This window comes from Salmo trutta, chromosome 38, assembly GCF_901001165.1.
Source record: "Salmo trutta chromosome 38, fSalTru1.1, whole genome shotgun sequence".
NCBI lineage: Eukaryota > Metazoa > Chordata > Actinopteri > Salmoniformes > Salmonidae > Salmo > Salmo trutta.
The window spans coordinates 3,638,548-3,666,387 of record NC_042994.1 but is presented as its reverse complement, the minus strand read 5'-3'; the positions used below and the strand labels follow the sequence as shown (position 1 = coordinate 3,666,387).

At 44.2% G+C, this 27,840-nt stretch overlaps 3 protein-coding genes across 6 annotated transcripts; 1 reads left to right on the top strand and 2 right to left on the bottom strand.

Annotated features, from left to right (window-relative positions):
* Nucleotides 1–5,666: 5,666 nt before the first annotated feature.
* LOC115177915 (somatostatin receptor type 5-like) lies at nucleotides 5,667–10,218 on the top strand. Its single transcript, XM_029738911.1, has 3 exons — nucleotides 5,667–5,880; nucleotides 6,466–6,875; nucleotides 8,785–10,218. Exons 1-3 carry the CDS (start codon nucleotides 5,667–5,669, stop codon nucleotides 9,538–9,540), a joined length of 1,380 nt encoding a protein of 459 aa, XP_029594771.1. The 3' UTR covers nucleotides 9,541–10,218.
* Nucleotides 10,219–13,418: 3,200 nt separating this feature from the next.
* On the bottom strand, nucleotides 13,419–15,789 carry LOC115178257 (protein CutA homolog). Of its 3 annotated transcripts, none has more exons than XM_029739343.1 (7): nucleotides 15,694–15,789; nucleotides 15,248–15,328; nucleotides 14,818–14,966; nucleotides 14,391–14,450; nucleotides 14,143–14,188; nucleotides 13,891–13,940; nucleotides 13,419–13,613 (listed from the first exon to the last, which is right to left on the bottom strand). In XM_029739343.1, the coding sequence occupies exons 2-7, from the start codon at nucleotides 15,311–15,313 to the stop codon at nucleotides 13,514–13,516; spliced, it is 471 nt and encodes a 156-aa protein (XP_029595203.1). In that variant the 5' UTR covers nucleotides 15,314–15,328; nucleotides 15,694–15,789; the 3' UTR covers nucleotides 13,419–13,513. The 3 variants fall into 3 exon arrangements, with proteins under 3 accessions (XP_029595203.1, XP_029595204.1, XP_029595205.1); XM_029739344.1 differs by having other exon boundaries at nucleotides 15,244–15,328; nucleotides 15,694–15,711; XM_029739345.1 differs by lacking the exon at nucleotides 15,248–15,328 and having other exon boundaries at nucleotides 15,694–15,765.
* A 1,328-nt stretch (nucleotides 15,790–17,117) lies between these two features.
* Nucleotides 17,118–27,550, bottom strand: LOC115177857 (synaptogyrin-1). 2 transcript variants are annotated; one of them, XM_029738849.1, is made up of 5 exons: nucleotides 27,219–27,550; nucleotides 20,461–20,549; nucleotides 20,098–20,246; nucleotides 19,062–19,207; nucleotides 17,118–17,345 (listed from the first exon to the last, which is right to left on the bottom strand). In XM_029738849.1, the coding sequence occupies exons 1-5, from the start codon at nucleotides 27,315–27,317 to the stop codon at nucleotides 17,124–17,126; spliced, it is 705 nt and encodes a 234-aa protein (XP_029594709.1). In that variant the 5' UTR covers nucleotides 27,318–27,550; the 3' UTR covers nucleotides 17,118–17,123. The 2 variants fall into 2 exon arrangements, with proteins under 2 accessions (XP_029594709.1, XP_029594710.1); XM_029738850.1 differs by lacking the exon at nucleotides 17,118–17,345 and adding an exon at nucleotides 18,226–18,711.
* Between the last annotated feature and the right edge of the window lie 290 nt (nucleotides 27,551–27,840).

Below are 27,840 nucleotides of genomic sequence, written 5' to 3'. Positions count from 1 at the left end.
CCACTTGGTCGTTTGTTTGCAGTAAACTGTGTGTGTATATCAGTAATCCTGTCTAGAAGAAGAAGTCTGACCCTCTCTCTCTCGTTCTCTATCATTCTCTCTCGTTCTCTCTCGTTCTCTCTCTCGTTCTCTATCATTCTCTCTCGTTCTCTCTCGTTCTCTCTCTCGTTCTCTATCATTCTCTCTCGTTCTCTCTCTCGTTCTCTCTCGTTCTCTCTCTCGTTCTCTATCATTCTCTCTCGTTCTCTCTCGTTCTCTCTCTCGTTCTCTATCATTCTCTCTCGTTCTCTCTCGTTCTCTCTCTCGTTCTCTCTCTCGTTCTCTCTCTCGTTCTCTCTCGTTCTCTCTCGTTCTCTCTCTCGTTCTCTCTCTCGTTCTCTCTCGTTCTCTCTCGTTCTCTCTCTCGTTCTCTCTCTCGTTCTCTCTCTAGTTCTCTCTCTCGTTCTCTCTCCATGCTGCATTAGTCTCCTCTCTACAACAGTAGTACAGATGCCCTTATTCCAGCCTTCCACCTACATCAACCATACAGCTGGATAGAATGGGAATAGCAGAATGACAGTGGTCTTGCTTCACAAATGGCACCCTATTGCCTATAGTGCACTACTTTCGACCAGGGCCCATAGGGATCCAGTTAAAAGTAGTGCACTATATAGTGAATAGGGTGCCGTTTGGGATTCTTCCAGCTATTGCAATGCCATACCATGACAAGATGCCCATCCATTAATCTTATCCCTCCCCCTCCAATTTGTTCCAAATGGGTAATGTGGCACCTTATGGTCGTGACACGTGTTACCATGGTAATGTAGTTCCAGGAACATGGCTCTGTAGAGAGAGATTGGCCTTTTAATGTGGCTGGTAGAGATTAGACTACTACCTATTGTGCCAGTTGTACAGTGGACCCCCCTAAAAAAACAGATAGGCAGAAGGTGGAGGAGTGTGTGTGTGTGTGTGTGTGTGTGTGTGTGTGTGTGTGTGTGTGTGTGTGTGTGTGTGTGTGTGTGTGTTTAATATTTGAGTGGTGGTGAAGTTGGAAAAGGCTTTTAGGGAAAATCCTTCCCACCCCATGTTCTATCTGTGTAGTGTGAAGTGGTGTTAAATGTCCTGAAGTTTGTGTGTGTGTGTGTGTGTGTGTGTGTGTGTGTGTGTGTGTGTGTGTGTGTGTGTGTGTGTGTGTGTGTGTGTGTGTGTGTGTGCATGCGTGGATGTAGGTGAAAACACGCTTTGGTGATGACATTTCACTTCCTTATGTTATAAAGTACATTTTACCAAGACAAACATGATTCTTCATGTTCTGAATCGTCCAGCGGGGTCTTTCTCTACCATATCATTAACATTATATCCTAATATTCAGATGTCGTAACCTAATACATCGCATAATAAGCATTAGGCTGTTGACAGAGCAGTGAAGCTTTATCGCTGAAAGTTTTGAGGATTTGACATTTTGTGGTCATTTCTTCCAAGTTGTTTCCCCGGGTCGTAAAGAGCTAAATTAGCAGGAGCTGAAATAACTGTAAAAGGCTTTGACAATAAAAAGCTTGGGGTAAGCTCAGTGCTCCGTTGACATTCCACAGAGATATGCTTGTTTTTGTGAGAAATCTTCGAATTACTAAAATATGAAAGTACTAGATGTCATGTCTCAAAATAGATATCTATCTTACCTCTGTATTGTTTTATGACCTCTTGATTCAGGAAGAAAGTTGATGAGTTCAACGGTGAGCCTGTCAGTTAGCCTTAATTCTCTCACAACATCCAGCCTAGCTGACACCACGCTGTTCTCCTGATTTATGACTTTCTTTTCTCATGCCGCCATTGATTTATTCAGCCTCCTACATGGGTAAAAACACCAATAACTTTGAAACAGATTATGATAGAGAAATTAGGTTTGTACCATTGGTCTTCTCATAGGATTATCTACACAATTAACAACAGATGAGTTTTTGATTGGACACTAGTTATTCCCCTTGTATCTTTCTCTGTGGAGGGTGGAGTGATGTCACTTCCTTTATCTCTAAGAGCCTCTCTCTGTGGAGGGTGGAGTGATGTCACGTCCTCTGTCTCTAAGAGCCTCTCTCTGTGGAGGGTGGAGTGATGTCACTTCCTCTATCTCTAAGAGCCTCTCTCTGTGGAGGGTGGAGTGATGTCACGTCCTCTATCTCTAAGAGCTTCTCTCTGTGGAGGGTGGAGGGATGTCACGTCCTCTATCTCTAAGAGCTTCTCTCTGTGGAGGGTGGAGTGATGTCACGTCCTCTGTCTCTAAGAGCCTCTCTCTGTGGCGGGTGGAGTGATGTCACTTCCTCTATCTCTAAGAGCCTCTCTCTGTGGAGGGTGGAGTGATGTCACGTCCTCTATCTCTAAGAGCTTCTCTCTGTGGAGGGTGGAGGGATGTCACGTCCTCTATCTCTAAGAGCTTCTCTCTGTGGAGGGTGGAGTGATGTCACGTCCTCTAAGAGCTTCTCTCTGTGGAGGGTGGAGTGATGTCACGTCCTCTATCTCTAAGAGCCTCTCTCTGTGGAGGGTGGAGTGATGTCACATCCTCTGTCTCTAAGAGCCTCTCTCTGTGGAGGGTGGAGTGATGTCACGTCCTCTATCTCTAAGAGCCTCTCTCTGTGGAGGGTGGAGTGATGTCACGTCCTCTATCTCTAAGAGCTTCTCTCTGTGGAGGGTGGAGTGATGTCACGTCCTCTGTCACTAAGAGCCTCTCTCTGTGGAGGGTGGAGTGATGTCATGTCCTCTATCTCTAAGAGCTTCTCTCTGTGGAGGGTGGAGTGATGTCACGTCCTCTATCTCTAAGAGCCTCTCACTATGGTCTAATAGATCTGAGTTCTGTGCTGTGTGAGTGGTATAGACTGTAAGGTGCAGTAGAGTGGTGTTGTGCATTAGTGTCAATTTTCTTTCTTTCTATTTTTCTTTAGAGTGCTGTTGAGCATTAGAGTCCGTTTTTCTTTCTTTCTCTGTGTGGCGCAGTGGTCTAAGACACTGCATTTTAGTGCAAGAAGCATCACTGTGGTACCTGGTTCAAATCCAGGCTAAATCACATCCGCCTTGATTGGGAGTCAAATAGGGTGGTGCACAATTGGCCCAGTGTTGTCTGGGTTAGGCAGCCATTGTAAATAAGAATTTGACTTGCCTTGTTAAATAAAGGAAAAAAATAATGTCACCTTTTATTTAATTATTCTTATTTACAACCTCCTTTCATTCTTTCATTCTCCAGTCCCCATCTTCACCAATTACATCTTTTACATCAACTGGTATACATTTTTGGACTGAAATGGAAACATGATTTACAATAGGTTTTTTACCCATCAGCGTGTGTTTTAATGGTTTCTGTGTTGGAGCAGCATATAGGAAGCGTGATGTGTCTGTTGTGTGACAGTTTATGGGACGACCTCTGGGAAAGTCTTCTTCCAGCACATGTATGTTTAAGGCAAACATCTGGGAGGTCAAAACCTCAAACTGGATCAATCCACATCTGAGCTGGCCATCATGTCTCCATCTCTCATGTCATATCAACATCTCTCTCTCTCTCTCTCTCCATATCTCTCTCTCTATCTCTCTCCATCTCTCTCTCTCCACATCTCTCTCTCTTTCTCTCTCTCTCTCTTTTGCTCCTCTCTCTCTCTCTCTCTCGCTCTCTCGCCACATCTCTCTTTCTCTCTCTCTCTCTCTCTCTCCATATCTCTCTCTCTTTCTCTCTCTCTTTCCCTCCATATCTCCCTCCCCCTCATTCTATCACTCCTCATCTCTCTCTCCATCTCCATTTTTCCTCCATCCCCCATCCCTACCCTTCCTCACTCCCTTGTTCCCTTGTTCAGCAGTTAATCACCAACAGTGTTGTACAAGTCATGCCCTGTTCTCGACATGAGCGTCTGGGTTGCGTCCGCTAATAGAGAGCCAATTACCTACCATTACTGCAGTACGGGAGTGTGTGTGTGTGTGTGTGTGTATGTGTGTGTGTGTGTGTGTGTGTGTGTGTGTGTGTGTGTGTGTGTGTGTGTGTGTGTGTGTGTGTGTGTGTGTGTGTGTGTGTGTGTGTGTGTGTGTGTGTGTCAGTGCGTGCATCCATACAGTGCCCACTTTATTACTGCAGTACGGGAGTGCGTGTGTGTGTACGTGTGTGTGTGTGTGTGTGTGTGTGTGTGTGTAAACGTGTGTGTGTGTGTGTGTACGTGCGTGTGTGCTTACAGCGTCCACTTTATTAAGGAGCGATGATGGCGACTACAAAAACAACAAGTTGTGAACAGATTAGCCCGGCGCCCACGCCTGTCCAGGTCCTGTATATGTTGTTGTGTTGTGGGTCTTTCTCCATTAACCTCGGCTGATGTTGCTGCTGGGGTCTGTAGTTCATGTAGTTCACAGTTAGAATGGGTAACACTTTACTGTGGTTGTCCTATGCACTAAGCATTCATAAAGCCTTTATGACACAACACGTTATAACATTTGTCATAAGGACACCTAAAGTAGGGCCATATAAAATCAGTGATGCAGAGAACGCGGACAGAATCACGGAATCCAGAAATTAAAACGGAATTCAACAATATAAAAAAAGATATTCAACTAAATGTACTGAACTTAGTAGGGAATCAACTAGATGTATTGAACTTAGTAGGGAACCAACTAAATGTATTGAACTTAGTAGGGAATCAACTTAATGTAAATGAACTTAGTAGGGAATCAACTAAATGTATTGAACTTAGTAGGGAATCAACTAAATGTATTGAACGTAGTAGGGAATCAACTAAATGTATTGAACTTAGTAGGGAATCAACTAAATGTACTGAAACTGTATTAAGTGTGTTATAAGCCATGAACAGAATGCATCAGTGATTCTTATTTCCTGCAACTTTCTGAAGAGGCAACAACAATGCCCTGTCTGTGTGTGTGCGGTGCGCGTCTACCGTTTTGTGTAGCCGTTAGCGATGACGCTAGTGAAAAGTCTTCTGGTAGATGGAAAGGCTTTTCCAAAAATGTTCTCAATTAAATGTTGACTACAAAGTAGCCTATGCTTACCTGGCAGAGCTATATCAGGATTATTTGCATCAATCCAGTGGGTATTTGTTTCACATATGTGCTACAAAAACACAGCGTAATAACGGCCCCTTGCTGGTGCCCCACTGAAATTAAAGGGTAGCTGCACCCCAAAAATGACAAAAATCAACAAAAATCAAGACCTCAAAAGTGGTTTCCTGATGTGGTTTAAGCATTGTTGTGGACTTTTCTCTATATATAAAAAGTGTGACTTTGAGAGGGAAAACCTGGAAAACTGGACAAAAATGGACACCTAGAAAAACTGAGAAAAAAAATGTTAGTTGGTTATTTTCTTTGATTGTTTCTCATGTCCTGTAGTGTCTTGGATGCTTTAACAGAATAGCGTTGTTGTTTTGAGAGTGCATAAAGATATCAGTATTTATTCTCTCACACACTGACTTCTCCTGCTGTCTCCCAGACAGGTCCAGTTGCTACGCACTGAAGTCAACCTCAACCCACTCGCCCATACACCACAAGCAACAACATATCATCACCTCTGACCTCCATTGAGCTTGTCCAAGTGCCCACGGCCATCTACCTCCCCACAGCCGCCCCCTCAATGCCTGAGCCCAACACCTCCACCTTCCCCCTCTCCCCTCTCCTCCTCCTCACCCCCGACAAAAGTGACGACCCTTTCTTCAATGGATCCTACCACAACTGGACCAACCCTGGTGGCGGGTTTCCAACTCACTATAGCAGGGGTCCTTATCCCTCTCATCTATGTAGCAGTCTGTGTGACCGGCCTGGTGGGCAACACATTGGTCATCTACATTGTTTTACACTATGTGAGGACTGAGTCGGTCACTAACATCTATATACTCAACCTGGCCATCGCTGATGAGCTATTCATGCTAGGTCAGTGTTTTTTTATAAGTGTTGTTTATTCAACTCTGTTATTAGCCTTGTTAAACCAGCCTTATTTTGCAAGCTCACATTCTGTTTCACTTGAAATGACACCAAATATGACCGCAGTGGTCAGTCTGCTTTTTGATTATTTTACTGTATTTCTTTCATTTGATTATGTTACAGTATTTCTTTCATTTGATAATTGTACTGTAAAGTGTGTTGCAGTTTTAAATGCACTTCAAATGCAATGTAACTGTGCGGTTTTAATCGTTTTTAATTCAAATCAAATCAAACTTTATTTACCACATGCGCTGAATACAAGTGTAGACTTTACCGTGAAATGCTTTACTTACAAGCCCTTAACCAACAGTGCAGTTCAAGAAGAGGAAAACGTTTACCAAGTAGACTAAAATAAAAAGTAATAATAAAAAGTAACACAATGAGAATAACGATAACGAGGCTATATACAGGGGGCACCGGCACCGAGTCAGTGTGCAGGGGTACAGGCTAGTTGAGGTAATCTGTGCATGTAGGTGGAGGCGAAGTGACTAATTGCACTGTCAATATAGTTCGATTTGATTTGACTTCCCCTAGGTCTCCCCTTCTTGGCGGTCCAGAACGCTCTGCTCTCCTGGCCGTTTGGTTCTCTCATGTGCCGTGTGGTCATGACTGTGGACGCCATCAACCAGTTCACCGCCATCTTCTGTCTCACGGTCATGTCCATCGACCGCTACCTCGCAGTTGTCCATCCCATACGGTCGTCGTGGTGGAGGCGACCGCACGTGGCCAAGGCGGTGAACGCGACGGTGTGGGCGGTGTCGTTTGTGGTGGTGCTGCCCGTGGTGGTGTTCGCGGACGTACTAGAGGATGATGGGAACTGTAGTATAGTGTGGCCTGAGCCAGCCGAGGTCTGGAAGGCATCGTTCATCGTGTACACGTGCACGGTCGGGTTCTTCGGACCGCTACTCGTCATCTGTCTCTGCTACCTGCTCATTGTGATCAAGGTCAGAATGTAGGACTACTTCCGTACTTAAGGGAAAAAATTGCTATTTTACACTACTTGGGAGGCCTGTCTGTTATACTTAGACTGAACTAGTATGTCCTTTGGGAGGAAACATCATTGTTGATTGGTAACATAGACCCAGGTGTTGCTACACCTCCGTTGTAACATGAAATAAATGTGTTCTGATGTCTTTGTCTCATATTACCACTGATATATTTATACTTCCCTTAAATCAGACAGACATTGTGAGGGGCATTTGTTTTGAGGGGCGGGACCGCTTTGCCCTCTTCCAGGGAGCCCTTCCTTGTGCGGTTCTCAACTCCGGCCCTGACCTGTTACATCTGACCTGTAACATCTGACCTGTTACATCTGACCTGTAACATCTGACCTGTTACATCTGACCTGTAACATCTGACCTGTAACATCTGACCTGTTACATCTGACCTGTTACATCTGACCTGTAACATCTGACCTGTTACATCTGACCTGTAACATCTGACCTGTTACATCTGACCTGTAACATCTGACCTGTAACATCTGACCTGTTACATCTGACCTGCTACCTCTGACCTATTACATCTGACCTGTTACATCTGACCTGTAACATCTGACCTGTTACATCTGACCTGTAACATCTGACCTGTAACATCTGACCTGTTACATCTGACCTGTTACATCTGACCTGTAACATCTGACCTGTTACATCTGACCTGTAACATCTGACCTGTTACATCTGACCTGTTACATCTGACCTGTAACATCTGACCTGTAACATCTGATCTGTTACATCTGACCTGTAGCATCTGACCTGTTACATCTGACCTGTAACATCTGACCTGTTACATCTGACCTGTTACATCTGACCTGTAACATCTGACCTGTTACATCTGACCTGTTACATCTGACCTGTAACATCTGACCTGTTACATCTGACCTGTTACATCTGACCTGTTACATCTGACCTGTAACATCTGACCTGTTACATCTGACCTGTAACATCTAACCTGTAACATCTGATCTGTTACATCTGACCTGTAGCATCTGACCTGTTACATCTGACCTGTAACATCTGACCTGTAACATCTGACCTGTTACATCTGACCTGTTACATCTGACCTGTAACATCTGACCTGTTACATCTGACCTGTAACATCTGACCTGTAACATCTGACCTGTTACATCTGACCTGTAACATCTGACCTGTAACATCTGACCTGTTACATCTGACCTGTAACATCTGACAACAAACAGAAATGTATCAACATCTTTCATGTTTGGGTCAGGAGCTGGAGGGGAGGAAACACTGGAAGTGGGTCTCTGTCAGTGGAGGCTGCTGAGGGGAGGAAACACTGGAAGTGGGTCTCTGTCAGTGGAGGCTGCTGAGGGGAGGAAACACTGGAAGTGGGTCTCTGTCAGTGGAGGCTGCTGAGGGGAGGAAACACTGGAAGTGGGTCTCTGTCAGTGGAGGCTGCTGAGGGGAGGACACACTGGGAGTGGGTCTCTGTCAGTGGAGGCTGCTGAGGGGAGGACACACTGGGAGTGGGTCTCTGTCAGTGGAGACTGCTGAGGGGATGACACACTGGGAGTGGGTCTCTGTCAGTGGAGACTGCTGAGGGGAGGACACACTGGGAGTGGGTCTCTGTCAGTGGAGGCTGCTGAAGGGAGGACGGTTCATAATAATGCTTAGAATGGAGTCCATGTCTTTGATACCATTCCATTGGCTCCATTCCAGTCATTACTATAGTAACCTACCCTACAGTATGCTACCCTACAGTAGCCTACCCTACTTACAGTAACCTACCCTACATTTGTTATATTGCTGAGTTAACCTTTATATTATATTTAATTGGTAAGTGTGTTGAGATGTTTTAACTGCCAATGAAGTTGAATTGTTTTGTTTTGATTCGAAGGTGCGCAACGCGGGGAAACGGGCCCGGCCCACCTCCTCCCAACGCAGGAAGTCCGAACGCAAGATCACCCGCATGGTGGTAGTCGTTGTAGCAGTGTTCGTGTTGTGCTGGCTCCCATTCTACGTCCTCAACATCGTTAACCTGCTAATCCTGTTACCGGGTGAATTCCGGGGGCTGTACTACTTTGTGGTGGTCCTATCGTACGCTAATAGCTGCGCTAACCCAATAATTTACGGATTCCTGTCTGATAATTTTAAGAGAGGGTTCCGGAAGGCTCTTTGTCGTTCTTTGAGGAGGGTGGAGAACCACGAGAGGGAGGCAGCCACCGAGCTGCAGCGCCCTGCAGAGCTCTGGAGGGGAATTGCACCTGAGCCACGAGATGGCCTGGGGGTCACCAAGTCTCATGAAGGAGGGGAGGAAGAAGAGGAGGAGGAGGAGGAAGAGGAGGATGGGATAGAGATGGAGAGAAGAGAAGACACCACTCAGATGAGAGAGAACTGCAGGATTGCACAGAACGGGAACGGAGGACAAGTTGAGAGCTCCAGGATCTTGTTCACACTGGGGGGAAAGGAGGAGACGGTACCCCTGGGGCAGAGGGCTAAAGCTGGGGAGGTGGCTGGGAAAGGCCCAGGCTTAGAATTGGGGCCTACTGTCGCTGTCTCCACTCTTGCCAATGGATCAAAGAGTGAAAGTAACGGGTCACTTCCAGAGGAGACAGTGGAGAAGAGCACCAAGCTAGAGATCAGCTACCTGTAACTCATAAATAAGATTTTTCCCAATGTCCATACTAGTATACCACTGATACGGACAAGTCTTGCTGAGACTGAGGCTGTCCTAATATGGACACTGTACAGTGTATAGAATGAGCGTGAAGCTGCCCCTAGAGACGCTGATCTTGGGTCAGTTTTGCATTTTCCCCACTCATGGTTAAGGATTGGGGGAGGGGAAGCTGATCCTAGATCTGTACCTAGAGGAAACTTTACCCAGGAGCTAGATTGCATGTCCGGTACAGTGACTCATTCTAAGTAGTGAGCTACTGTGTCGATTGGAACAGAGACATATGGATTGTAGCGACATTAACCCAACACCTAGCAACCTTGTTAAGGTTTGGAGCTCTTGGGGTAACAATTAAGGTGTTGGCTTGACGGTCACTGGACCTGGGTTCATACCCCAGTTGGGCTAACCCCCTAGTTCGCTAATGTATCATTCAAATTGACACTTTTGAGTATCAACTTACAATGATACCGACTGCCTTGCCTCAAATTCCAAGTTTTTTGCCAAAAAATGTATGATCAGTTATTTTATTGGGCTGAGAATCTGCAAATCTTTACGGGACACATTTGAGTATTATGCTTAGTGTGCAATGTAAATATGTACAGAGATGTTTGAGAATCATAATACAGTTTTGAATAGGCTAATCAGAGATGCACACAAGGAGAAAAACACATACTATATTGTCAGTATTTAAATGATGTATCTGTGTTACAGTTTCTTAGTGCAGTAGTTTTTCAACAGTAGCCTTCAGACAAAGTATAAAAGTCTCATGATACCACTAAAATCACAGGGAACGAACTGTTCCCTTTCATCCAAGAACAGCATCATTTAACAGTTCTTATAAATGTCATAGAAGGCTATTTCAATAAGAGGTCATACTGCCTCTGTCTGAGGCTTTACAATACAAGTGCAAATTAGTGTCCTTGCGTTGAAAGCGAAAGCAAACAGACATCTATTTCCATTCTACTGCTATCTCACCGCGTCCCTGGTGGAACCTTTCATTTATCAGAAGGAATGAAACGGAATCATTAAAGTGAATGAATGATGTCACTAGACGCACCTGCACGATTAACACTCATACATATTCATGATGACGGGAGTCGAGTCGATTCAATTATGGCAGATGGTATATCAAAGAGCTGTGCGACCTCTGATATCAACCTTCAGTTAATTTGATTGGCGTCTAGCTGAATATCTTCTGAGCGACGTTGTGGTGGACATTGTTGTCGAATGCTATTTTGTTTGGGGGGAATGTTAGTAATTTTACCTTTCAGACAGATGCTGTTTATGTGAGTGAAGCAGCTGAACCATTAGAAAGCAGTTGGCCCTTGGAACTAAATACCTAATGATAGATATTTGCAGAGCCATATTTGTAGATATTTAGATTGAGATAATATGTTTCTGGGTAGTTACTTAGGAACACAGCTGTTTTTCTACGGAGCAGAGCTATACAGTATTTCTTTGTATGTACTGTATGTAGGCAGTACATAGTGCCATATTCAATAAGAGAATTGATCAAATGTGGCCTTTAAGTTCACTTTGTACCTGAACATAATTGTTTTGTAGCTGTAGCCTGGATGTTTTGTCATGTTGTTTTCCGAGCCTCAACAAGGTGGACTCTACTACCACACCCCGTTCAAAGGCCCTCCTGTCTTTTGTCTTGTCCATTCACCCTCTGAATGGCACACAGACACAATCCATGTCTCAATTGTCTCAAGGCTTGAAAATCCTTCTTTAACCTGTCTCTTCCCCTTCATCTACACTGACAAGTGACATCAATAAGGGATCATAGCTTTCACCCAGTGGAGGCTGCCGAGGGGAGGACGGCTCATGATAATGGCTGTAATGGAGCGAATGGAATGGTATCAAACACATGGAAACCATGTTTGATGTATTTCATACCATTCCACTCCAGCCATTAGCAGGAGTCCGTTCTCCCCAATTAAGACGCCACGAACCTCCTGTGCTTTCACCTGGATAATGGCATGGAAAGAGCAGGTGTTCCTATTGTTTTGTACACTCAGTTTATGTCTACACGGCTAGAAGTTAACAAGTTAGAAGATAAGTTATTGGGAAAAGTGCTCGTCATACTTTAAATGAATGGTCGAGTTTATTAGTTGACAAGTTGAATCAGGTGTGCTAGCTCTGGAATACCTCAAATACATGGAACGACTGGGGGTCCCCGAGGTTTGAGAACCACTGCATTAGGAGATGTTTGGAAAAGTCACACACCTTAAATGAATGATCAATACCTTTCTAACGAGCTTATGTCTACGCTTATGTCTCACCCACGGTGGTGCTTTGGTAGCCTGGTTACTAGTCTGTTTGTGCCATCATACTACTCCTTGTCATGCCAAACATGTTGACAACCACAAGGAGTTGACTGCACTAACAGATCTGGGACCAGGCCGGTGCTTTGGTCACCCAGAGTGTGTGGATGGAACCCAGCTCCTGCTTTGGTGAAAATCTCAACTGTTTCTGATAGTGTGTACATGGTAGCCTCAGTGCCAGTCTGTTTGTTCCATCATGCCAACTCCTTGTCACTCATCGTCATGCCAAACATATTAGGGTTGACAATAACAGCAATGGAGTTGGCAAGAGCACAAACTGATCTGGGACCAGGCTATGTAAATGGTATTTCTATGTTTAGATAGTGTCTGTGTACTGTGTATGCAGATGACTACAAAGCCTCAAATTGAATGTGAAGTTTGAAGAAAAAAATTAATGTCTTATGTGATTTTTGTATTTATTCCAAGTTCTTGGTATATCATTGGTCTCAGTTGACATCTGACACTACAGTATGGGAAGAGATACGTTTATCAGAGCAATCAGATATTCTGATCACAGAGGGACAACCCTTCCGTCACATTGCAACAGTATTGATGAGTGTTAAGGGAACGGTTTGTCGGGGCTTTAAATTAACATCAGTATTGATTGTGGAGAAGCAATCAGATAATGTATGACGCGTCAAACTTAAGGTCCACGAGACGGATCCGGACAAATTGGGTGAAGACCGAATGCGGCCCGCAGGGGAAATGAGTTTGACACCCCTGATCTATGACCAGCCTGAGGCAGTAACGTAGGGAAATGCAGTCAGGTCCAAAATTACTGACACCCTTGATAAAGATGAACAAAAGTCTACAAATTAAATCATTCAAATAATGAGCTGTATTATACGCTCAGTTATGTTTTATTATTATATTATTTTATACTAACACAATTCCTCAGAGAAAGAGATTTTGAGAAGTAATATTTTTCTCTCAAAAAGATAGGGGCTAAAATTATGGCCACCCGTTTTCAATACCTCACCTTGCGAGGATAAAGCACCAGTTCCAATCCATGTGTCAATGGCGTTTACATTTGTTGGATGACATAAAAATAGAGCTCTTTGGTCACACACACCAGTGGTGGGTTTTGAGTTGAAAAAAAGACACGTAAGCAGAGAATAACCACATGGGCAGTCCATAAGAGCAGACAAATGATACCAAAGATCTTTAAAGGCTCTGTATGGAGGAACAGTGCATGATCTCTCCAAAGTGTTCTCCAATCTCATAAAATATTTTACAAAAAGGCTCTGTGCTGTTATCCTCACAATGTGTGGTTTTAAAAAGGTATTGAGGACAATTTTGACCCATATCTTTTTTTATTAGCATAAAATATCATTTTCTAAAATAATTTATCATACAATAACGCTCAGTACTAGTACTTATTTTTTATACGGCCTTTTTTTCTCTCTCATCTTTATAAGGGTGCCAATAATTTTGGACCTGACTGTAGATAGACCCTACAGCGGAGATTCCTTGATCACCCCATCCCTCTACTGGTCAAAGCCAGGACAACACTGAAACAGTAAAAATACATTTTAGTCACATTTCTGCAGATTTTTTATTCCATATACATTTCTCGCAGCCTCCCTCTGTCCATCCACCTATCCCTTCCTCTCTCCATCCCTCCATCATTCTGGTACAGCGTCACCGAGCCACTTGAGGTAGGGTGGGTTGCCCTGCTCTATGGGTAGGCTGATGACCTCTGCTACTTCATACGGGTGGTTGGACCTGTTGGCAAGCAAACACAGCAAGAGTCACACACACACACAGACAAATGCATGTACGCACACACACACACGCACACACACACACACACACACACAGTACACCCCTGCTATGAGTCACTGATAAATGTCAATGGTAATTCTGGGAAAGGACTGATAAAACACCCCACTGCCTGATTTGGTATGTAGACTACATATCATCCCTATAACTGAGGGAAATACTAGAACGCACGCACACATGTACACACATACGTACACACACGTACACACACAACGCTTACCTAACATATTCTGCCAGAGATGCAACCTTAGAACTTCTGGTCTTTATCATCTAAAAGCAGGAAGAAATTAGTTAGAACTTTAGCTACACCACGCTCAGATAAACCAAGCATATATAGTCGTCATTCAATGTACAATAACAGTACTAGCTATTCCATTAGGCCTATATGTTTGGTCATGGACTTGCAGGGCAGCATATACAGACACTGTAGGTCCATGTCGAACCAGGAATAAAAAGACGTGTGAATGCTCACCAGCAAAACTTCACTATCCTCCTGGATCTTCCCCTGCCATTCATATCTGACAAGAAACAGAGACATGTTGCCAATCCCAATCAGTAACCCTTCCATTCCCTTCATCTGTGTGGTGGAGTGCCTGGATACAGCCCTTAGCCGTGGTAACGTAATTATGGTATCTGATATACCACGGCTGTCAGCCAATCAGTATTCAGGGCTTGAACCACCCAGTTTCTAATCTCTGATCCGTCATGGTCCACACTTACACAGATGTGATTTTGGGGACGATGTTGACACAAGCAGCCAGTTTCTTCTCAACGATCCCTCTGTCAGGTGGGGGGGAAGAGACAATGACAACAACCAATCAGACTGGATGGATTAACTGCATCCAGCACAATATGGTGAACAAATACATGATTCAGACTACAGGGCCGACGCAAACCACACCGGCTCTGATATTTCCTTTTGACATTGTCCTTTCCAGCACGGTTCAAGCAGCCCTGGTGGATGTGTAACCAGTCCAGCTCAACTTGGCTCAGTTTGGCCCTATAGTGTGAATCAACGTCGCATTCAGGAGAGTGCAACTTTCTGAACATTGCCGATAGAAATGTCTTATAGCGGTGACATCTGACATGATTCCCAATTCTACATAGCAGAGAAGAATGTTTGTGTATGTCTGTGTCTATCCGTTACCTGGCCAGATCTTTGGCCACCTGTTCGTTAGGGCAGGTGACAAAGGCAGCGGAGTGTGTGCCCGACGCGTAGGTCTCGGACGCCATGGAGAACGCTCTCAATCCCACAGTCCTCAGCAGCGTGAGCATCAACACACTAAGCAACGCAATCTATGGGGTTGCCATGGAAACAGAGGTTGGGAGATGAACTGACAGCCAACATTCTATGGTGGAAATATTCCTTGAGAAATACAGTAAATCAAATCACCCACTTCACTGTTTCTGCATATTACAATGGCTAGGACTAGTCTACATTTTGCTACACTGTATGTTACATTTGGCAAGACAACAAGCATATACGAACTGGATTGCAGACGACTAAGCAACTTCTTGAATGTGTCTCTTCTACTTGACTACAGCTTGACTACTTGTGGTTTGGGACACATACACACCACAAAGAATGCCCTCAGAGGTCCACCAGCCTGCAATCCTTCTGTAGCAGGCAGTCCAAAGCGCATTGCCTAAGCAGCACTCTGCAGCAGGGGAAAGTGACATACATGCATTAGCAATCATACATGGCAGGCCGGGGGAGACGACGTTCAATGAGTTCATAGCATGACAAGCAACTACACAAGTTCTGCCATAGGCAAACGTCCAAATAGTGAAAAGTACAATTCTGTTTATGGACTAGCAGTAGCTAAAAGCACAGCATACAGTACGAAGCTAGCTAGATAGCGAGGCTAATTGTGTGTGACTTTACTGTGTGTTTGCTCAACTCGCTGTAACTTGACACGTGAAAATGCAGGACAGGACTTTTGCAAAATGGTTGAAACGAAAGAAACCTCCGATACGAAATGTACAATCATGCCAGCAACTCAAACTGTCCAGCTAAAATTACCTTAGACAGTAGCAGTTTCGATGCAATGTGTGCTGTTGCCACTCTCTAACGTAAACATTAAGTTCTGCCGGAAAGCAGGATCTGTTGTTTACCAATTGGTCGTAAATTCAAAAGCAGAGCTGGAAGCACGAGAATTATGTCGATATGGTAACGTTTTCAAATATTATGTGGAAAATGTATTATTAGTAGTAATGCTAGTGGTATACCGACAGTCGTAGTGGTTTTATTGACGTCGTTTCGCGTATAAATGTAAGCGAATATAAATGCTAAACTGGTTTATGGCTGCAATGTCAACTCTGGCCAGTAGAAGGCGACCATAATCCATAAAATATACAACACCACCACGACAAGCAAGACCAGAAATGAATTCACTGTAACGTTTGTCAGTGTTGTATTTTATTGACTTTTATTGGTTAAAAATCATCACATCAAGAAAAAAATTGTTAACACCATATTATTTTTTGTTGCAGTTAATTGCAATACAGAGAAAGTACACACATTCCTAGCTACATCACATCCGGCCGTGATTGGGAGTCTCATAGGGCGGCGCACAATTGGCCCAGCGTCGTCCAGGTTTGGCCGCCGACGTAAATAAGAATTTGTTCTTAAATGACCAAGTTAAATAAAGGTTAAATGAAAACAAACAAACATTTTTTTTAAATTATTTCCATAGTTTAGTAAAGAACAAAATTGGCGTATTTTCACAGAAATTATTTTTATTCCAAAATAAAAACGAATTCTCTGGATTACAGAAAGCACATAGTAATGCCCTTAAATATAGTTATATTATTTTTGAACACCCCAATACCGGTAGATTCAATTGCAGAATTACATATGATATAGATATGGATGGGTGGGTCGGTCGATAGATAGGCTACATCAGACAGAGGCATGACATTGATGAGTGTCATTTTGCATTAGGAGATGATCTGTGGTCAAACTACAGTCAGAGATTAGTTTCAATATACTTAGAGGCATGTTTTGGCCAATGATACATGAAAAACATGAACATCTAATAAGCATTAATATGTACATTGAAACTTGGGATTTCTCATTTTATAACTATAAAAAATATATCTCTGATGAAGAGATCTGTTTTGGTAGTAGCTGTGATGAACTCTACACCACAATAGCTTTGCCTTCTCGCTACAGACTAAGAACTATGCTTTGGGCCAACTAATGAATGTAAGTCTGTTATAAGTTAGTTATATGACTGAATGCCCCCCCCCCCCCACACACACACACTTATCCTGACTCCTCCAACCACTCCCCCCTCCTCCTGTCCTCCCTCCATCCCTCTGGTCCTTCCCAAGCACTGGTTCCCCCCTCCACGCCTCCATCTATCACTCCTTCCCGCTCCCTACCCTTCAATCCTCCCACGCCCCACCCCCTTTACTCCCCCATCCTCCTTTCATCCCTACTTTCCTCCCTCAGTACTCCTGGTACCCTCCACCCCCCTCACCATTAATCCCCTGATAGGAGGACCCCCCCACAGGGTCTCCTTGTCCCAGGTTGTTCCCCCCGGCCGTGAAGGAGGTGTAGGGGTCCCCGGCCGCCCCAGCATCCAGGCTGGGGTCTATGTAGTCCTGGGAGAATAGAGCAGAGTCTGCCCCCAGCTTGTACCTCTGATAGCCGAAGAAGGACTGGGCCGCCTTGGGGAGGGAGGGAGGAGGTGGGTGAAGAGAGTGGTGTGGGAGGGCATAGTTGGGGTTGGGGGGTGAGGTGAAGTGAAGAGGGAAGGAGGTGGGGAGGTAGAGGGGTGTAGGTTGGGGGTGAGGTGAAGGGAAATGGGAGGGAGGTGGGGAGGTAGAGGGGTGTAGGTTGGGGGTGAGGTGAAGGGAAATGGGAGGGAGGTGGGGAGGTAGAGGGGTGTAGATTAGGTGGTGAGGTGAAGGGAAATGGGAGGGAGGAGGGTGAAGAAGGTGCAGTGGGAGGGTTGAGGAGGTTAGGGTGGGGACGGGGTAGGTGGAGAGAGAGGTAGAGGTGTGTAGATTAGGTGGTGAGGTGGAGGGAAATAGAAGGGAGGAGGGTGAAGAAGGTGGAGGAGGTTAAGGGGTAAGGTGGAGAGGAGTGGGTAGGTTGGGAAGGGAAATTTTGAGGGGGTAGTTGAATGGTGGATGGGTATCGTAGGGGGTGGAGGTGGAAGTTTGGGGTGGATGGGGTGTGGTTAGGTAGTGGTGTAAGAGATGATAAACAAATGCAGCATTTGTGGATTGGGTTTGAAAGGGAGAAAGAAAGAAAGAAAGAAAGAAAGAAAGAAAGAAAGAAAGAAAGAAAGAAAGATGAATTGAATTAGTTGCTTGATTGCATCCAAATGGCACCCCTTTCACTTTATAGCTCTGTTCAAAAGTAGTGCACTATATAGGGAATAGGGTGCCCTTTTAGACACATGCCTTGAGTCACTCAGGGTCAGTTAGTTATCAAAGCAGTTGTTTAGCTGTTTTTTTGGTTTGGTGAAAACAAACAATCATTCACACTCTTCAGATCAAAAAGACAAGAGCACAAGAAGATATGCAGTAAATGTGATAAAAATGAATTTCACTAAATGTGCATATTTATTGAATAGCTAAAGCATTTTAAAGGCTTTTGAGTTATAAAGACAAACTAATTTGCCAGCCTTTCACAAAATGTTGGAGGTAGCCTACCGTAGGTGCCTGCCTACGCTGTGTGTGTATCTGTGTGTCTGCGTGTGTGTGTGTGTGTGTGTGTCTGTGTGCGTGATACAGATATTTCACAGTGACAGCAGCGTCTGACTAGAAGCAATAAGAGGTTAGCTGCAGAGGGATTGGAGATAGAGGTTTCCTACTAGAACAACACCTTATATTAGTGGGATAGGGGGCTGGGGGTGAAAAGTTGTAAATGCAGACTGAAGTTTTAAAAGCAAAGGGAGCTAGAAGGTTATTAGAAGAACACAGATTATATTAGTGGGATGGGGGGCTGAGGGGTGAACAGCTTCTGGTATTCCTCTTCGAAGGACACACTCTTTAGCCTCTCCACGGAGAAGAGAGTCAGCCCACCCTAGAGGAGAGAGAGAGACCAGGTAGGACATAGGGATCAAAGGTCATGGCAGAGGTGCTGGTTGGTCCCGATGGCTCAGTGGCTTGAGCATGGTGCTGGCAACAACAGTTTTGTGGGGTCCATTCCCACATGGACCATGTACTAAAAATATGTTTCAGTGTTGACAGTTTAATAAGTTGCTCTGGATGGAAGTGCCTGCCAAATGAGGAGGGTCCTATACTTAGATGTCTAGGCCCATTGGTGGCTGTTCTTTTGAACATTTTCGCTGAAGATTCTGTAAAATTAAGATACCATAAAATGAAGATAGGGATGAAGTGGTAGTGAAAATAAAGGAGTAAAGTGTACCATACCCAGGTGAATATGGAGAAGAAGGCGAAGGTGATAGCAGCGCGAGCGGCATCCCCTCCCTCCCTCAGAGGGTTGTCCTCCTGCTTCGCCACCTGCCATTGGTTGGTCAGGAAGCAGAACCCCACGAACCACATGAAGGACCAGAACGCTACGGGGAGAATGAAAGAGAGAGAGAGAGAGGGAGAGGAAAGAGGAGGGAGGGATGAAAAGGAGGAGGGAGAGAGGGAGGAAAGGGGAGGAGGATGGAAGCGAGAGAGAGGGAGAAGGATGAAAGGGAGAGAGAGGGAGGTAGAGGGACAGGGTGAGAGAGGAGGTAGGGATGAAAGGAGGATGAGGGAGCAGCAAGGAAGGAAAGGAGGGAGAGAGGGAGAAAACAGAAGTTAGAAAGGTTACATTGAATCTGACATGTTAGCTCACTAGAACTAAAGGGACAGAAAGGGAGGGATGAGATAAAGAGAGAGAGAGGGGGATGAGTGGAAGACAGAGGTTGCTGATACATATTGCCTAATCACTGTGCTTGTTACACACAGGTCAGTTCAGGGCCCGAATGATGATGGTTAGCCAAGATCAATATAGTAAAGATCATATCATATTACCACGGATGTGTCCTTCTCTCCCTCTCCCATTACAGGAGGTGAGCAGCAACAATTGACAACCAGTAGTTGAAAACCACTGTAGATAGACCATTTTGGTTTCTGTTTTCTGTTGTTGTTAAGCTCCTTATCATTAAATGAGCAGGTGGGACACAGACATTACCCACCCTCTTCCACATCTCTCTTCTCCCTCTACACACATCTATCCCCTCTCTCCCCATCTCTCTTCTCCCTCTACACACATCTTTCCACTCTCTCCGTCCATCCATCCTCTCCCTCTACACACATCTTTCCACTCTCTCCGTCCATCCATCCTCTACCTCTACACACATCTATCCCCTCTCTCCCCTCTTTCCATCCATCCTCTTGCTCATTTTCCCTTTACTCCCTCTCCATACATCTCCTCCCTTTCGCTCTCTCTTCCTTGCTCCCCCTCTCCACTCACCTGAAACCCCTACGTCTGCCAGTACAGCCTTCTTGCGGTCCTTGACGGAGCTGATCTGTGGGAAGTAGACATCCAGGGCCAGGAAGGCCAGACAGCAGAGAAAGGCCAAGGTTCCCATGAACAGTCCATAGTTACACACATTCTGGTTCCTGTCAATCAATCAATCAATCAATCAATCAATCAATATCTGTATTGTCCCAATGGGGAAATTGGGACAATACAAGTAATAAGTCATAACAGATGAGATACACATATGGAATATCAAAGAGATCAGATAGAGTCATAAAAGAGGAGCAGTAACTACTACAGTGTGTGTGTGTGTGTGTGTGTGTGTGTGTGTGTGTGTGTGTGTGTGTGTGTCACCTGTTGAAGATACAGAACTCCTGGGCCTCGTCAGGTCGGTTCACGTAACCCTCGTTGGCTATAGAACCAAAGATCACAATGGAGAAAAACTGGAAAGAGAGAAGGATAGGAGGGAGGGAAGGTGGGAGGGAGAGATTAGGAAAGGAGAGGGAAGGATCAGAAAGAAGTGTGTTGAGTGTCAGCCATACACACCAAGATAATAGACTATACCTACACCTACTATACACACACTAGCCCTAGGACCATACCTCAGGACTACCTGGCCTGATGACTGCTTGCTGTCTCCAGTCCACCTGGCCGTGCTGCTGCTCCAGTTTCAACTGTTCTGCCTGCGGCTATGGAACCCTGACCTGTTCACCGGACATGCTACCTGTCCCAGACCTGCTGTTTTCAACTCTCTAGAGAGAGCAGGAGCGATAGAGATACTCTGAATGATCGGCTATGAAAAGCCAACTGACATTTACTCCTGAGGTGCTGACCTGTTGCACCCTCGACAACCACTGTGATTATTATTATTTGACCCTGCTGGTCATCTATGAACATTTGAACATCTTGGCCATGTTCTGTTATAATCTCCACCTGGCACAGCCAGAAGAGGACTGGCCACCCCTCATAGCCTGGTTCCTCTCTAGGTTTCTTCCTAGGTTTTGGCCTTTCTAGGGAGTTTTTCCTAGCCACCGTGCTTCTACACCTGCATTGCTTGCTGTTTGGGGTTTTAGACTGGGTTTCTGTACAGCACTTTGTGACATCAGCTGATGTAAGAAGGACTTTATAAATACATTTGATTAATATCTCTACTGAAACACACAGAGATAATATATCTACAGTACTACACTACAGTATAAACACTGACAGAATATACCTACAGTACTTCACTACAGTATAAACACTGACAGAATATACCTACAGTACTTCACTACAGTATAAACACTGGCAGAATATACCTACAATACTTCCCTACAGTATAAACACTGGCAGAATATACCTACAGTCAGTGGTGTAAAGTACTACTTAAGTTGTTTTGGGTATCTGTAGTTTACTATTTATATTTTTGACAACTTTTACTTCACTACATCCCTAAAGAAAATATTATACTTTTTACTCCATACATTTGCCTGACCACCAAAAGAAAATGGTCAAATTCAAGCACTTATCAAGAGAACACATGGTCATCCCTACTGCCTCTGGCCTGGCGGACTCACTAAACACAAATGCATCTTTGTAAATAATGTCTGAGTGTTGGAGTGTGCCCCTGGCTATCCGTACATTTTAAAAACAAGAACAAGGAGCCGTCTGCTTTGCTTAATAGAAGGAATTTTAAATGATTTAAACTTTTAATTTTGATACTTAAACATATTTTAGCAATTACATTTACTTTTGATACTTAAGTATATTTACAACCAAATACTTTTAGACTTTTACTCAAGTAGGATTTTACTGGCTGACGTTCACTTTTACTTGAGTAACTTTCTATATATTGTTTTACTCAATTATGACAATTGGGTACTTGTTCCCCCACTGCCTACAGTACTACACTACAGTATAAACACTGGCAGAATATACCTACAGTAATTCAGTAAAGTATAAACATTGGCAGAACATACTACAGTACTTCATTCTATTTTCTTTTTTACTCAAGTATGACAATTGGGTACTTGTTCCACCAATGCCTACAGTACTACACTACAGTATAAACATTGGCAGAATATACCTACAGTACTTCACCACAGTATAAACACTGGCAGAATATACCTACAGTACTTCACTACAGTATAAACACTGGCAGAATATACCTACAGTACTTCACTACAGTATAAACATTGGCAGAATATACCTACAGTACTTCACTACAGTATAAACATTGGCAGAATATACCTACAGTACTTCACTACAGTATAAACATTGGCAGAATATACCTACAGTACTTCACTACAGTATAAACATTGGCAGAATATACCTACAGTACTTCACTACAGTATAAACATTGGCAGAATATACCTACAGTACTTCACTAAACACAGGCAGAATATAGGGCTCAAGCTATTACTACTAAGGGGCAAATCCTATATTTCACTTAAGTCAAATGTTCACTTAGTTGTTTATTGATGTCAATGGAATTATGAATTGCCCTAAGATAAAAGGCCCCATCTATCTAAACCACTGAGAGAAAAGGCCCCATCTATCTAAACCACTGAGAGTAAAGGCCCCATCTATCTAAACCACTGAGAGTAAAGGCCCCATCTATCTAAACCACTGAGAGTAAAGGCCCCATCTATCTAAACCACTGAGAGTAAAGGCCTCATCTATCTAAACCACTGAGAGTAAAGGCCTCATCTATCTAAACCACTGAGAGTAAAGGCCTCATCTATCTAAACCACTGAGAGTAAAGGCCTCATCTATCTAAACCACTGAGAGTAAAGGCCCCATCTATCTAAACCACTGAGAGAAAAGGCCCCATCTAACTAAACCACTGAGATAAAAGGCCCTATCTAACTAAACCACTGAGATAAAAGGCCCTATCTAACTAAACCACTGAGAGAAAAGGTCCTATCTAACTACACCACTGAGAGAAAAGGTCCTATCTATCTAAACCACTGAGAGAAAAGGTCCTATCTATCTAAACCACTGAGAGAAAAGGCCTCATCTATCTAAACCACTGAGAGTAAAGGCCTCATCTATCTAAACCACTGAGAGTAAAGGCCTCATCTATCTAAACCACTGAGAGTAAAGGCCCTATCTAACTACACCACTGAGAGTAAAGGCCCCATCTATCTAAACCACTGAGAGAAAAGGCCCCATCTATCTAAACCACTGAGAGAAAAGGTCCCATCTATCTAAACCACTGGGAGAAAAGGCCCCATCTATCTAAACCACTGAGAGTAAAGGCCCCATCTATCTAAACCACTGAGAGTAAAGGCCCCATCTATCTAAACCACTGAGAGAAAAGGTCCGATCTATCTAAACCACTGGGAGAAAAGGCCCCATCTATTTAAACCACTGAGAGTAAAGGCCCCATCTATCTAAACCACTGAGAGTAAAGGCCCCATCTATCTAAACCCCTGAGAGTAAAGGCCCCATCTATCTAAACCACTGAGAGAAAAGGCCCATCTAAACCACTGAGAGAAAAGGCCCATCTAAACCACTGAGAGAAAAGGCCCATCTAAACCACTGAGAGAAAAGGCCCATCTAAACCACTGAGAGAAAAGGTTTCAATTCCCCCCCCCTTCCTGTTCTGGCTGCCTTTATTTTCTTCTATCTTGAGCACTGGTCCCTCTTTAGCACTCATCTAATTGAAGTGATCTGTGAAGAAAGAAAGAGATAGCGAGAGGGATGGATAGAGGGAGGGATGGATGCTACTGATCTCTCATCTCCCCTAGGTCCTCTTGAGAAAGGAAGCACACACACACACCTCATTCCAATTATTGTCTATCATTCTAATGTCAAAATAGGCCAATCACATACACACATGAAAGGTGTTCATGCATACTTCTTTGGTATTATTTTTGGTAGAATGGTTTCTGACGCCTTATTTGAATATTACACCTGCATTGGAGCTGAAAGGAAGCATATCGTTCCACATGAAGACTCAAATCAGAGTGTGTGTGTGAGTGTGTAGGGGATTTCCCTTCATATTAATTGGACCTTTTACTCTCTATATTAAAACCCCCTGGTGTTTCCCCCAGTAAATCCCCCACAATGCTTTGGGAATCAACATCCCCTTGGGACTTAGTGATCTACACATGCACACACATACACAAACACACCACTGCATTTCAGATCAACAGACAAATTAAATGGCATCCTATTCCCTATATAGTACACTACTTTTGATCATTGCCATACGCTATTTAGGGAATAGGGTGTCATTTGGGACTCACCCTTAGTAGCTGATTGGGTTAGAAAAGGTCTTGTGTCAGAATTATATTTGGCATCACATGGAATGTTCTCTCCCTCTTCCTCCCTTTCTCTTGCCCTCTCTCTCCCTCGTTTCTCTCTCCCTCTCTTCTCTCTTCCCCCTCTCTCTCTCCCTCTCTCATAGGTAAATGTGTTTTCTCCAAGGCCCTGCCTATCCTGTAGCCTTCTCATCTCAAGGCCCCAGGCCCAAATCAAAGCAGGCATTGTGCAGGCCACCACGTGGGTTCCTGATCTTGTGACAATCCGAAGGGCCATTTTGAAATTAGGCATTATGTTTGCCAGAATAATTTATATTTGTGTGTGCATGAGCCTGTGTGCGCATGTGTCTGCATTAGCATGCCTGTCTGTGTGTGTGTGTACAGCACTCTGACCTCTAGTCATTCAGCCTAATGTGTTTAGCAGTATGGTGTCAGAATGTGGGGCACATTGGTACTGACAGGCCCCTGACCATAGAATCCTGATTCCTGCCCAGAGGTTCCAAGTCCCTTCTAGAGATTATATTTCTATGCTGTTGACCTCTGACACCAAATTCAACACTACTGAACATGTAAGTACTATACTGCTAATGTACATGCGTAGTCCATATAACTTTACAGAAGGAGGAGAAAGAAAACAAGAGAGAATGAGAGAGCGAGATGTTAGATGAAATCTCTCTCTCTCTCTCTGCTACCTATGTGTGATTCTGCAACTGTATTGCTACTTAGCCTGTATATACTGTAACTCAACACCAGCCAGAGAGATACAGAGGTAGAGACAGACAGAATAAGGAGAGAGAGAGCGCAATAGATAGAGAGAATAAGGAGGAGAAAGAGAATAAAGGAAGAGAGATTCGAGAGAAAGAATAAGAAAGAGGGAAAACATGAAAACAACTGACACCTTTATATGTTTCGTCCTAATTGCTGCTGTTACCACAGGTACAGTAACCAAGGTGTTTCTCTGAGGTCACGCCTGGAGGCGGAGCTGCAGATGTCTACACAGGAAATTATTATCATCCATGAAGTGAAAACAAGAAGTGACACAGTCGTACTAATGGTGAATGTGACAAATGTGTGTGCGTACACGTAAACACACACACACTTCCCTTCCCACAACATGCCATCTCTAATCAGAGTCTATTCATTGAGCTACGACCTCAACACTGTTATCCCATAGAAATACAATCTACCACCCATTATACCATAATTGACTTGAATGGTAAGGTCCCTTCTATAGATTATATTTCTATGGTTATCCATCAGATAAACTACAGGGAGTGGATGAGTTATGTTATTTCTGTTCTGTAGCATTGGTAAGAAATAGATGAGTAGACTATATGGCAGTCTTTCTGCCCGTCTGTCTCTCTGTCTGTCCTTCTGTCTGTCTGTCGCTCTCCTCGTCTGTCTGTCTGTCTGTCTGTCTGTCTGTCTGTCTGTCTGTCTGTCTGTCTGTCTGTCTCTGCATCTGTCTGTCGCTCTCCTCGTCTATCTGTCTGTGTGTCTGTCTGTGTGTCTGTCTGTCTGTCCATCTGTCTGTCGCTCTCCTCGTCTATCTGTCTGTCTGTCTGTTTCTCTCTCCGTCTCTCCATCTGTCTGACTGTTCCTAAAGAGGTATTCCTTATCAGTGGAACAGATGGACTGAGCCTTTATCTTATTCTGCCATCGTTGTGGCCTATAGGTGACCATTCGAGGGTATGTACAACACTCTGAAAACACATCCACACCCACCGTGAAGGCTGCTACACCAGACAGTTTATTGCTTGTACTATAGATCCCACTGGATCACTATAAATAAACAATATGTAGACTATATGTGGACTAGTTGCAAGTTAATTTAGTAAGGAATAGAAAGGCATGAATCTTTATTTGTTTGTATTTGTTTTGGTACTTTTTTACCCCAATTGGTAGTTACAGTCTTGTCCCATGGCTGCAACTCCCATATGGACTCGGGAGAGCCATGCGTCCTCCGAAACACAACCCTTCCAAGCCACATTGCTAACCTAACCCGCACCAATGTGTCAGAGGAAACACCGTACAGCTGGCAACCGGAGTCAGCTTGCATGCACCTAGCCTGCCACAAGGAGTCGCTAGAGCACGATGGGACAAGGAAATCCCGGCCGGCCAAACCCTCCCCTAACCCAGAGAACGCTCGGCCAATTGTGCACCGCCTCATGGGTCTCCCGGTCACGGCCGGCTGTGACAAAGCCTGGGATCGAACCCGGGGCTGTAGTGATGTCTCAAGCACTGGGATGCAGTGCCTTAGACTGCTGAGCCACTCGGGAGGCCCAGGCATGTATTCTTTATGCATAGCCAAAATAGTTCAATTTTTCTCAAATTCTTATGAATAACGAAAAACTAATTGTAGATGATTTACAGTTGTCACCCTATTTCCCAGGTCAAAAGTAGTGCACTGTATAGAGAATAGGGTGCCAATTGGGATGCAACGTCAGATTTAACAGATCGAACAGGGGTCAAAGCACACACACTACAACAAAACACGTTGGCACCGTGCGTATGGCTGCATTTCTCTAGGTTTAATAGCTACAACCGCTTCAAAATCGTAGGCCACATGCGTCGTGCGCCTTGTTGCTTGCATCCCCAAAACATTGACCATGTTTCAGGTTCCAACTAGACTACAACATACTTGGACAGTGCTGCTATGCTTATAGTACACATGCACGCACTGGTCGGAAAGTGAGAATTGAGAAACGGGGAGGCAGCCAGCGAGAGGCGCACATTTTGAGTCAACCATACATACATAACAAACGACCGTCGTTCGGGACCGTCGCCGTTGTTAGCCTGAAATGAGCAGCACGTTAGCTACTGTAAAGGTAACGTTATTGGCGCTATAACTGTAACGGTACTCACCCAAGAGAGGATCCGGAGGATGGTGTGTGGCTGCTGGAAGAACGTTTTAGGGTTGAAAGCACCTCCAGCCTTCCCAGCTCCATATGCCATGCCCTCCATTTTCGGACTCCGGACGGTGTGTGCGTGTGTTTTCTCCCTTCCCGTCACTCAGGGAACACAGAGAGTTATTCTAACGGATTTTGACACAATATTCCTCAAATCAATATGTCCCCGTATCGCCCAGTCTATTATTGACCCTATCTCTCTCACTTTCTCAATCGCCAACTCCCTCTTCATTCTATTTGGCCCTATCTCAATCCCCGCTTCGTGTCTGTTGCTGTCTATCTGCCTGTGTTGTGATTTTCTCTCTCTCTCTCTCTCTCTCTCTCTCTCTCTCTCTCAATTAAATTCAAGGGCTTTATTGGCATGGGAAACATATGTTAACATTGACAAAGCGAGTGAAGTAGATAATAAACAAAAGTGAAATACACAAAAATGAACAGTAAACATTACACTCACAGAAGTTCCAAAAGAATAAAGACATTTCAAATGTCATTATGTCTATATACAGTGTTGTAACAATGTGCTAATAGATAAAGTACAAAAGGGGAAATAAATAAACATAAATATGGGTTGTATTTAC